At 46.1% G+C, this 12,619-nt stretch overlaps 1 protein-coding gene across 1 annotated transcript in view; it reads left to right on the top strand.

Annotated features, from left to right (window-relative positions):
* The first annotated feature begins 1,346 nt into the window (after window positions 1-1,346).
* Window positions 1,347-12,619, top strand: part of aatkb (apoptosis-associated tyrosine kinase b) — a 28,305-nt gene continuing 17,032 nt past the window's right edge. The window contains exons 1-6 of the mRNA XM_084322652.1: window positions 1,347-1,477; window positions 1,632-1,711; window positions 2,555-2,673; window positions 5,242-5,329; window positions 5,965-6,098; window positions 9,217-9,301. Of these exons, the coding sequence (XP_084178778.1) occupies window positions 2,642-2,673; window positions 5,242-5,329; window positions 5,965-6,098; window positions 9,217-9,301 (339 nt within the window). The 5' untranslated portion in view covers window positions 1,347-1,477; window positions 1,632-1,711; window positions 2,555-2,641. The remainder of the gene's footprint in view (window positions 1,478-1,631; window positions 1,712-2,554; window positions 2,674-5,241; window positions 5,330-5,964; window positions 6,099-9,216; window positions 9,302-12,619) is intronic.

Genomic DNA, 12,619 nt, shown 5'->3' with positions numbered 1-12,619 from the left:
GGATTGTCCAAGGACAGGCATGATACCCCGAGGAGCTCACCAAAAATAAAGGCCTGGGATATGCCGGACTGGAGGTGGATAATGGGAATTCCATTTTGCTCCTCTGAGTGATTTACCCGCTGTGCGTCTCGTTAAAGACTTCCAGCCTACCAGCCATTTAGCCCAGGCACATTCTTCTTCAGATGGATGTTCAATAAGCACACGGCTTAAGGAGAGCAGACATCTTTGTCAGACATGAATAGAGGCCTTTCTAGATTGTCCATTTGCATCCAACATCCTCCATGTTGGAAGAGGGCAAATCAACGGTTACTATGTGAGAAATATTTCAACAAAAATTTTATGAACTGGTGTCTTATTACTGGATCTCATAAACAAGTCGCAGGGGGACAGCAATAACATGGTTTTGCAGTGTTTTACCTAGTCCACCACTGGACACAAATGAGGCGTTTTCTTTCAAAAGTGGTTACCAATGGTTCCAGGCAGCCATGTTGGACAGCTACACAAACATTCCATGCAAGGCCTCTATTGAGTCAGGATATTGACTGTAAAGAGATCCAGAGAATTTATAGAATGATTCCTGGTCCAGTAGTCAGTATGGTAATACACGCCATGTATCACCCGACATCTGGTATTGGCCGGTTTGGGCTTTAAAAAGCACAATTGTCCCAATTTTCTTTTTTTACAGACAATATTTGACTAATTGTAGAATAGGCATTGTTGTACCAAATAACAACACCAAAACACTGGAATATTCCTCAGTGTACTTTCATTGAAACTAACTTATTTTCATCATTTCGTCTTTCACTTCTTCTTTCAGCCCTATGAGTATATGCAGTAGGAACCATTGTTTCCCTCGGTTATCACTACAACTCAGTTCACTCCTATGTCGTGGAGCTTGTAGATAATAGCCCCAGTGTCTACATACTGGTCCTAACTGGTACCACACAGCCAGACAATGGCTCTGATTCTCCTTAGGGCCAGAGTGTGGGTGCGCGGGACCTACGGAATGGCTGGTCTGGGGAACATGACAGGGGTGTCCAATATGGCCTCCACACAGTGACTGGACTGTGTGGCAGTCTGGAGGGGGGTGGCAACACCACAAAGCGCTGTCTGTATGCCTCTATCCCTAGAATGCAAGTATCATCTTGGGGGGGGGGGGATGATGTTGCCGTCAGTCCCGTCTCGTTTGGCTGAGCCGGGACTGAGAGCGGACGGGTGGGTGTGTTCAGCAGGGTCATCACTGAACGCTGACAGCGATACGCATTGGGGAGTGGAGAACGAAGGCAGACAGACAAACAGTCAGGGTTCAGTAAGCCTATAGAATAGAACAGGCATCAGAGAGGACCATGGCCTTGGGTAATGTTCACTGGCATATAAGGATATCTCAGTTTGGAAATGATTGATGTCACTCGCACGATGTTCGGCGTCTCGAAACGGTGACAATGGACTGACGATGGACTCTTTTGGCTTGAATGTGGTGCGTTTGAAATGCGGTGCCTCTTCCTGAAGATCTCAGGGCTTTGAACCAATAACAAGCGGCGATATTAAAAACGGAACCACAGTCACAGATTGACGTCGTTATTGTTCCTGGAGTAGGATCACTACCATTAACACGACTGTCTTTTCTCCAGTCCAGCTGCTGAAGTCTTCAGACCTCGGCCGCCACAGCCTCCTGTACCTGAAAGAGATTGGCGATGGCTGGTTTGGGAAGGTAAGACCACGTCTGACACTTCTGATCCTCCCTAGTGGATATTCTGTTAGTTCTTCTTTTTCTCTTCTTCACTTAAATCCGCGCACCCTGCAGCAACCTGAGTGTGCGAGTCAGATGAGACGTAGCGTCGGTGCAGCTCAGGTCACGGCTGTTAGTCAGTGCTGTGATCGGGAGGCGTGTTTCAGAACAGAGCTTGTTAAAATGGCCGACACGCTGCATTACCTGTAATATGTGTGTGTAATGCCGACCTGATCCTCCCGCCTTTGATGTCTGCCTCTCCAGAGAGCAATAGAACTCTCCAGAAAGCCCCAGAGAGTGAAGGAAAAACTCTGCAAATTCCAAAAGCAATGGTCCTCCATCGCAGGGCTCGGACTGTGGGGCTGTGTCTGGTTGTTTGACCCAGATAACTTATTCTTGTCATTCTCTCTCGATCTTTCCCTTTTCTCTGTCTGTTTTCCCCCTTTCCTCCTTCAACTCATACACTCGTGCACACACACCTTTGCCACTCTTGTGTACCTCGATTGGGTATGTTCATCTGTGTCTGTCTGTGTCTCGTCTGTGTCTCGTCTGTGACTGCATGTGTTTTTGTTTTTGTTTGTTTTTCTGTCCGTGTGTGCCGTCTTAACATTTGTCCATGTCTTCCCTGAATGTGTTCCGCGTGGGACTGCCGCACGCCCTCTGTACGTCTTTGTCTCTGTCGTCGCTTCTTGCGTCACTGTCGTACATCTCGCTCCATGAATGTGTGTCTCTGTGTCGGTCCCTAACCCCTCTATACTTCTGTATGTCTCTCCGTGTGTAACGCCCACTCCGCTCCCCCATGTGTCTCTGTCGGTGCCGTTGCAGGTTCTGTTGGGGGAGGTGAACGCGGGGCTCAGCACCACCCAGGTGGTGGTTAAGGAACTCAAAGCCAGCGCCAGCGTCCAGGACCAGATGCACTTCCTGGAGGAGGCCCAGCCTTACCGGTGAACATCTCTCTCCCTCTCTCTCTCTCTCTCTCTCTCTCTCTCTCTCTCTCTCTCTCTCTCTCTCTCTCTCTCTCTCTCTCTCTCTCTCTCTCTCTCTCTCTCTCTCTCTCTCCCTCTCTAGTGTGGTAGTGAAAGGGTTAACCTTCTGTAGTGTGGTTGTGAAAGGGTTAACCCTTTGTCGTGTGGCAGTGAAAAGGGTTAACCTTCTGTATTGTCGCAGTGAAAGGGTTAACCCTTTGGTAGTGTGGTAGTGAACAGGTTAATATCATTTACCCCTGTCTAGGTCAGGGCCGCCCATGGTTGCAGCCCCCTGAATTGCCCACCTCTGCCTGTTATCAAAGTTCCTATAATAATTACTGTTATTCAAGATAATTCAGGCATGCATCCAAAACCCCTGAATCTCCCATCTCTGCCATTTAAAAAAAATGCCTATGATAATTCAATGATTCAATTTAGGCAATTAGCAATTTAATTATTATAGGAATTTAAAGTGGGCAGAAATGGATGCACGCTTGGCTAAAGTGTGGTCTGGGGGCCAGGTTGGGCCCTTTAAAGTGTGGTCTGGGGGCCAGGTTGGCTAAAGTGTGGTCTGGGGGCCAGGTTGGGACCTTTAAAGTGTGGTCTGGGGGCCAGGTTGGCTAAAGTGTGGTCTGGGGGCCAGGTTGGCTAAAGTGTGGTCTGGGGGCCAGGTTGGGACCTTTAAAGTGTGGTCTGGGGGCCAGGTTGGCTAAAGTGTGGTCTGGGGGCCAGGTTGGCTAAAGTGTGGTCTGGGGGCCAGGTTGGCTAAAGTGTGGTCTGGGGGCCAGGTTGGCTAAAGTGTGGTCTGGGGGCCAGGTTGGCTAAAGTGTGGTCTGGGGGCCAGGTTGGCTAAAGAGTGGTGTGGGGGCCAGGTTGGCTAAAGTGTGGTCTGGGGGCCAGGTTGGGCCCTTGACAAGATCCTTTTGGGATGTGAAAACATTCTGCACTGCACATCTGTTGTACATCTGTACATTGCAATAACATCTGATAAGCATCTTGATTCAACCGAAGAAGCCATTTTTACTTGCTACATTGTAAATAATCCATGTCCAATGGGATTATTTTTGGCCCTTGGCCCGTTGCACATGTTACTGTAAACGTAAGTTTGGACACCTCTGGTCTAGGCCCACTACCCCGCCTCTTCTGTGTCTTAAGATTCTATGTCTTGCTGTTTTTGTCGCTTTCCGTCTCGCTTTCCCAGCGCTTGGCTCTGTATATCTGTCTTTTTTCATTCTCTCTCTCTCTCTCTCTCTCTCTCTCTCTCTCTCTCTCTCTCTCTCTCTCTCTCTCTCTCTCTCTCTCTCTTTCTCCCCGTCCCCCTCTTTTTCATCTGCCTTCTTCACCTCTTTCATCTTCTCTATCTATCCTCTACCCTCTCACTCGATCTGTAATCCACTCTTCCCCACCCTGTACTTATGCAACTTCTTAATTAACCAAGTGATAAAAATGTCATCTCAATTCTCTCACTCTCTCAAACTCCCAGTGGCAAGCCTTTCATCCACCTAATACATGAAATGATGACACATTACATTATTCGCTTGGAGGTGTGTCATTGTCAGAGAGTGTGGGCTATACTGCAGTTAGATGACTCATGTATAGAACTAATGCCTAAATTACAAAAATGTGTAATTTAAATCAATGAAATGGGTGGATCTAAATTGTCACACTGGCATTGCAGTGATTGTGGTGGTAAGGATGGTGGGGGTAGTGGTGATGGTGGTAGTGATGGTGATGGTGGTAGTGATGATGGTAGTGATGGTGATGGTGTTGAGTGTGGTGGTGGTGATGGTGGTGATGATGGTAGTGATGGTGGTGGTGGTGGGGGTGGTGGTAGTGATGATGGTAGTGATGGTGGTGGTGGTAGTGATGATGTTGGTGATGGTGGTGATGATGGTAGTGATGGTGGTGGTGGTGGGGGTGGTGGTAGTGATGATGGTAGTGATGGTGGTGGTGGTAGTGATGATGGTGGTGATGGTGGTGATGATGGTAGTGATGGTGGTGGTGGTGGGGGTGATGATGGTATAGTGATGGTGGTGGTGGTGGGGGTGGTGGTAGTGATGATGGTAGTGATGGTGGTGATGATGGTAGTGATGGTGGTGGTGGTGGGGGTGATGATGGTATAGTGATGGTGGTGGTGGTGGGGGTGGTGGTAGTGATGATGGTAGTGATGGTGGTGGGTGTGTTGCGTTAGGGTGTTAGATTGTGTTAGGTTGTGTTAGATTGTGTTATATATTGTGTTAGATTGTATTAGGTTGTGTTTGATTGTATTAGGTTGTGTTTGATTGTGTTAGGTTGTGTTTGATTGTATTAGGTTGTGTTAGGTTGTGTTATGTTGTGTTAGGTTGTGTTATGTTGTGTTATGTTGTGTTAGGTTGTGTTAGATTGTATTAGGTTGTGTTAGGTTGTGTTATATATTGTATTAGGTTGTGTTAGGTTGTGTTATATATTGTGTTAGGTTGTGTTAGATTGTGTAGGTTTAGGTTGTGTTGCCTCTCTGCTGTGCCCCTGTGACTCACGCCTCCCATCATCCACCCTCCTCCTCTCCAGTGTCCTGCAGCACCCAGCACTCCTGCAGTGTATGGTCCAATGTACGGAGGTCACCCCGTACCTGCTGGTGATGGAGTTCTGTCCTCTGGTGAGTAAACAGCCTCTCCTCTATCTCCACTTCTCTGCAGTCTGGCCTATATAGAGTTATACGAGTTATGTGGTAGACAAGACTGCCCCCGTGTGGACAGAGGATGCAATGCACCAGACACAATGTCAAGTTAAAAGGATTTGAGCCACGAGATATGGATTGTTGAGAAGGGGGTGTAACCCAATACTAGGAATATGTGCCTAATGCTTTGTGTACAGATATACTGTCTCAAGTACCACAAAGGATAATCAACTGACTTAGAGTGAGTGGGACTGCTCTTGGGCTCAGAGTCATGTCCTCGTACATACTGCTGCTGTTCCATGGCCTCTGTTGTTCCTGATCTCCAGGAGGATGTGAAAGGTTACCTTGTACATACTGCTGCTGTTCCATGGCCTCTGTTGTTCCTGGTCTCCAGGGGGATGTGAAAGGTTACCTTGTACATACTGCTGCTGTTCCATGGCCTCTGTTGTTCCTGGTCTATGGCTTGTCGTACAGAACTTGTAAGTCGCTTTGGATAAAAGCGTCAGCTAAATGACTAAATGTAAATGTAAATGTAAATGTCTCCAGGGGGATGTGAAAGGTTACCTTGTACATACTGCTGCTGTTCCATGGCCTCTGTTGTTCCTGGTCTCCAGGGGGATGTGAAAGGTTACCTCCGCAGCTGCAGGGCTGCTGACACCATGACCCCAGAGCCTCTCATCCTGCAGAGGATGGCCTGTGACATCGCATCAGGACTCCTATACTTGCACAAACACAACTTCACACACAGGTAAAGACACACACGCATGCACGCACGCGCACACACGCGCACACACACACACACACACACACACACACACACACACACACACACACACACAGGCAAACAAGAAACCAGACAAGTAAGAGATACACACAGGTGAAGAGATAAACACGCACACAAGTACAAACACAACTTCACACACAGGTAAAGAGAAGCTTGTCGTAGATGCTTTGCCGGTCGGTCACCAAGTTAAGACCTACTCAGGCATCCTGCAGCTTTCATCCTCATTCACCTGTTCATGAATGTAATAATGACACATTCCATTACTCACCAGGGGTGTGACATGATCAGACCAAGCGTAGACCATTCATTCATCTTTATTTAACCAGGTAAGAAGACCCATTGACAATAAAGATATATTTCCCAAGAACAACCTGGCCAATAATGATAACAGTACACCGGTTTCATACAGTACACACACACACACAACACACACACACACACACACACACACACACACACACACACACACACACACACACACACACACACACACACACACACACACACACACATTAAAAACAGATCAGCTCAAACGTGCTTTACAGTAAAAGTGCAGGAAAGCCATGTAATCCCATTTCAATAAAAATTAAATCAAGTCTGTTTCTATAGCTTTCACCATGCCTTTAGTTTAAATACATTAAGAGTGATTAGATCCTAGCGGCGGTTAGGTGGCCGAGCGGAGATTGCGTTCGTCACCAGCCCCGGAGCTGTGAGCTGGATTCGCCTGTTCGAATCCAGCTCACAGCTCCGGGGTTGTCACCAGCTTGGCTGGCCGTCTGCACTAATACAACTGGCTGTATTAGAGGGTGGGAGAAGCTGGCGGGGTGGGTCCGGGTCGTTGTAAACAGCGACTCCTACAGTTCGGTCGGGGCGCCTGCTAAGCGCGGATAGGACTCGAGGGGGATAGTGTGGTCCTCCCACACGCCACGCCTTCTCGATGAGAATCCGCGCTGCCAGGTGAAAAGAAGCGGTGATTGGCTGGACGTGTGTCGGAGGAAGCACGTGGTAGCCTCCACTCTCCCAGATGATCTGACTGTGGGGGGTAAGTGCGCAGCGACCAGGAAGGGACTGGGAATTGGCATACGACTAACATTGGGATGGGAGAAAATCGGAGAAAAAAAAAAAAAAAAAAAAAAAGAGTGATTAGATCCTGGAGTTTAAGTTTATTTAGAAGACTATTCCATGCAGATGGTGCAGAAAACATTTTCTAATTCAGTCCGAACTCTAGCAACAGTCATAAGTGTAAACTACTGAGGAGTCGGTCGCAGTCAACCAGCACCTGCTAACGGGTCTGACCCTTTTACCTCAGCTGGTTAGTGCGGCCGCCTGTGCCAGGTTCAAATCAACTCAGTTACATAAGTATAGTGTGCTGAGACAGTAACCCATAGTTGCCCTGTTTTCTGGTTAGCAAGACAGATAAATAACAGGTTAGTCTACCCAGAATGGCTTTATAGATAAAAAAAAACATACACATGACTAAGCCGACACTGCACTTGGATCACTCATTGCTTGAAATAGGATAAGATAATATAAGATGAGATGAGAGATGAGATGAAATGACGGGAACCTTATTATCCCCAGGGAGATATTGTGTCGTTATTGTACCCCTGCAATAAATAATACAGCTACATATTCATAGTATGCGATTGCAGACATCTTGGTGGGTAAGCAATGGGTGATTGTAACTAATGTTAATCCAATAACAGGTGATTATCACTAAATGACAACTGTGACCAATGATTAGATGCCGTGACATGTCATCATGACAATACAATGAATCATTCCCCCCCCCCCCCCCCCAACAATAAAGAGTAAACTACGGGTGGATGTAAATTGTCATATTGTAATTGTAGGCTATGACATTGATGAGGTTACATATAGCTGTGATTGATGAGATCTGCTTCCTGCTTCCTGGTTACTTCCTGCTTCCTGCATCCTGGTTACTTCCTGTAACAATATCCTGGTGCTGCCTGAGTGCTCTTCATAAACTCCAGCATCAGTGATTTTGTTGCAGGGGGGGCGACCGCTCCTCTTCAGAGACGCACACAGCCTCTTCTTCTGTGCTAAGCTAGACGGCTTCAGTGGAACTGCGAACCCAAGTTGATTTCCTGTCGCAGTGTTTCAAGTTTCAAGTTTCTTTATTAGTTGTCATACAGAAATACAGGATACTTTTGTATGAAATGCTTCTTTCTGTTTTTCTCCTGAGAGTGTGCTAGTTTTCAAAAAAAATAAAATCAATATACATAATATGTACAATATACAATGCAGAGTAGTTACAATACAATATAAATGGGATGAGGTAAATGGGATGAGGTAGCTTGTGGTGCCACCTTGTGGTGGGTAAGGTAAGGTGCAAGGCTTGGCTATGAGTTGCCAATAATATATAAATATAAAGTGTGTTAGTGTGTAAAGTGTTGTGCAAATATCAACAGCTGACAGGAAATCAACTGCAGTCCACCTAGAATGTCTTTGTTGTCTATTTCAGAGACAATTAAATGATTGGTAACCTTGATCGCTTACAATGAACAAAGTCGCCGCACACCCTTGGCCTGATGATTGACCTAGTTATTAAATAACCAATGTTTCGAGAAACACATCTTTCATCAGCGTCAGTGTGAAGTGGTCTCTAAGCTCTGTGATCATTTTAACCTTGATCGCTTCCCACTCACCTAAAATTGGAATTTCCTTGATCAGCTACTGTACCGTGTCAGAGTTACGCTGAACAATGTTCTACTCTTGTAAGAGTAATGGTTGTTGTCAACGTTCTGATGCATAGTACTTTCCAATGTGTATTTCCAAACTGTGAAGCAGCAGTCGATGTATTTTCAGAGACACAGAATGGGAACTTGATCGATAGCCGTTTACTTTCCACAGTATACTCGCTTCCATCAAATACTGCGCTGATCAATGCTCTTGTCTGATCGTGTAAGATTAACGATTGTGGTTAATGTTGTGTTGCATGCATATACAGTGCATTCCAAATACATCCAGAAATACGAGCCTGTCTTTCTGTGACAGCCCTGTCTGATATGGTTGTGAATAATGCAATATAAAGCTGTTCCCCGCCCTCTGCCCTCCCCAGTGACCTGGCGCTGAGGAACTGTCTCCTGACTGATGATGTCTCTGTGAAGATAGGAGACTACGGCCTCGCCCACACCCAGTACAAGGTACCTCATACAATACTGACACTAGGGATGTCCGATATTATCGGCCTACCGATATTATCGGCCGATATCGGCATTCAAATGTGATATCGGAAAATATCGGTATCGGTTTTCAATTTTCTTATTTTAATTTTTTTACATTTCTATAACCTTTATTTACCCAGGCAAGCAAGTAAGAACAAATTCTGATTTTATTTATTGTCAAAAGTATGCATAATGTTGTGTTAATTCCACAACAAGAGATATGTAATGTTAATTACCTGAAATTATTCCATTTTGGGGGGGGGGGGGGGGGGGGACCCTGTATATATCGGTATCGGTTGATATCGGTATCGGAAATTAAGAGTTGGACAATATCGGTATATCGGTATTGGTAAAAAAGCCAATATCAAGCATCCCTAATTGACACCATTTTAAAGAGCTTGATTTTTAGTTTTTTTTAAGCACTGTTATTATTGAGACATTTTAAGTTGCTTTGTGTGGGGGGAAATCTTTTAAATTTGATTTATTTTAAATATGATTGAAACATTTAGCAAACAATTTTTCCTTTTAAAACAAGTGCATTTCTGTTGAAACAAGTGAAACCACATATCCAAATGGCAGTGGAGAACCTTTCAGAGGTTTGAGTGGTTGCTCAAATATTCAATGCTCCATAAAGTACCACTTAATTATCAAATAACATAAGAAACTATATTTCTTAGACTGCATAACAGAAAAGAGTTGGATTGGTTGACTTCAGGTGTAATTACTTACTGTTGGCCCTCTGATCAGGGGCCATTGTCTGTTCCAGTCATAATCTTGTGCAATAATTCAACTGTGCATAATATTAGTTATGTCAGCATTATTATTTACACAATTGTTATATATTGTAGTATGATGCACATATTCTTTTACATATTTCAAATGTTTCTATTATATATTGTTATATAAAGCCCATATCTTTACATATTTTTTATTTGTCTTATTTTATATTTCTCTATGCATATATTTTATTCTAGAATGTGAGCAACTACAACATGACCCAATTTCCCTGAGTCTGAGTCTATGACAAAGTCAAAGGGTATTGGAGGCTTTGCAACAGCAGCCCGGCGCTGTGGAATATCACATCTTCCCAATCCATTGAGATTAAAAACCTTAACTGTGTCTGACCTTGTCTTATATTTGCCTTTCTGTGTATGTATGTATGTATGTATGTATGTATGTATGTATGTATGTATGTATGTATGTATGTATGTATGTATGTATGTATGTATGTATGTATGTATGTATGTATGTATGTATGTATGTATGTATGTATGTATGTATGTATGTATGTATGTATGTATGTATGTATGTATGTGTGTGTGTGTGTGTGCGTGCGTGCGTGCGTGCGTGCGTGCGTGTGTGTGTGTGTGTGTGTGTGTGTGTATGTGTGTCTGTAGATTTGTTTTTATGTCTCCTATCTGTTTTGTTTTTTTAATCGATACAGAATAGGCCACAGACCCTCATCAGAGATGATTTAGGTTGTTGTTAAATATGATACAATCCAGAATTCCATAACTAGATACAGTGGGTGGGGAGATAACAGGGGAGAGAGTCACTCTGTCACATTCTGTCATTGGGCTAAACTTGTAGTGAATAAAATGTTAGTGAAATTAAACTATTCCCCATTTTTTACTGGGGACCCCCTGGAACCCTCAAGGACCCAGAGGGCCCTACACAGGCTATACAGGCCCTATACAGACTCCAGAGGGCCCTACACAGGCTATACAGGCCCTATACAGACCCAGAGGGCCCTACACAGGCTATACAGGCCCTATACAGACTCCAGAGGGCCCTACACAGGCTATACAGGCCCTATACAGACCCAGAGGGCCCTACACAGGCTATACAGGCCCTATACAGACTCCAGAGGGCCCTACACAGGCTATACAGGCCCTATACAGACCCTGAGGGCCCTACACAGGCTATACAGGCCCTATACAGACCCAGAGGGCCCTACACAGGCTATACAGGCCCAATACAGACCCAGAGGGCCCTACACAGGCTATACAGGACCTATACAGACCCAGAGGGCCCTACACAGGCTATACAGGCCCTATACAGACCCAGAGGGCCCTACACAGGCTATACAGGCCCTATACAGACTCCAGAGGGCCCTACACAGGCTATACAGGCCCTATACAGACCCAGAGGGCCCTACACAGGCTATACAGGCCCTATACAGACTCCAGAGGGCCCTACACAGGCTATACAGGCCCTATACAGACCCTGAGGGCCCTACACAGGCTATACAGGCCCTATACAGACCCAGAGGGCCCTACACAGGCTATACAGGCCCAATACAGACCCAGAGGGCCCTACACAGGCTATACAGGACCTATACAGACCCAGAGGGCCCTACACAGGCTATACAGGCCCTATACAGACCCAGAGGGCCCTACACAGGCTATACAGGCCCTATACAGACTCCAGAGGGCCCTACACAGGCTATACAGGCCCTATACAGACCCAGAGGGCCCTACACAGGCTATACAGGCCCTATACAGACTCCAGAGGGCCCTACACAGGCTATACAGGCCCTATACAGACCCCGAGGGCCCTACACAGGCTATACAGGCCCTATACAGACCCAGAGGGCCCTACACAGGCTATACAGGCCCAATACAGACCCAGAGGGCCCTACACAGGCTATACAGGACCTATACAGACCCAGAGGGCCCTACACAGGCTATACAGGCCCTATACAGACCCAGAGGGCCCTACACAGGCTATACAGGCCCTATACAGACCCAGAGGGCCCTACACAGGCTATACAGGCCCTATACAGACCCAGAGGGCCCAACACAGGCTATACAGCCCTATACAGACCCTGAGGGCCCTACACAGGCTATACAGGCCCTATACAGACCCAGAGGGCCCAACACAGGCTATACAGGCCCTATACAGACCCAGAGGGCCCTACACAGGCTATACAGGCCCTATACAGACTCCAGAGGGCCCTACACAGGCTATACAGGCCCAATACAGACTCCAGAGGGCCCAACACAGGCTATACAGGCCCTATACAGACCCGAGGGCCCTACACAGGCTATACAGGCCCTATACAGACCCTGAGGGCCCTACACAGGCTATGCAGGCCCTATACAGACCCAGAGGGCCCTACACAGGCTATACAGGCCCTATACAAATTACAGACCCCCAAGGGCCCTATACAGTAAACATTAACATTTGTCCCTGCCACCATTGTTCTTTTAAATAGGTCAACATGATCTCATTGTGTTTTTGTATTCAGCCATATTGACTCAAACTCATTGTCCCTGTTAAATTATTCATTGTGAT

This window comes from Notolepis coatsorum (assembly GCF_963971535.1).
Source record: "Notolepis coatsorum genome assembly, chromosome: 10".
Taxonomy (NCBI): Eukaryota; Metazoa; Chordata; class Actinopteri; order Aulopiformes; family Paralepididae; genus Notolepis; species Notolepis coatsorum.
Note: the sequence above shows the minus strand (reverse complement) of the source record. Positions and strands in the feature narration are given on the sequence as shown.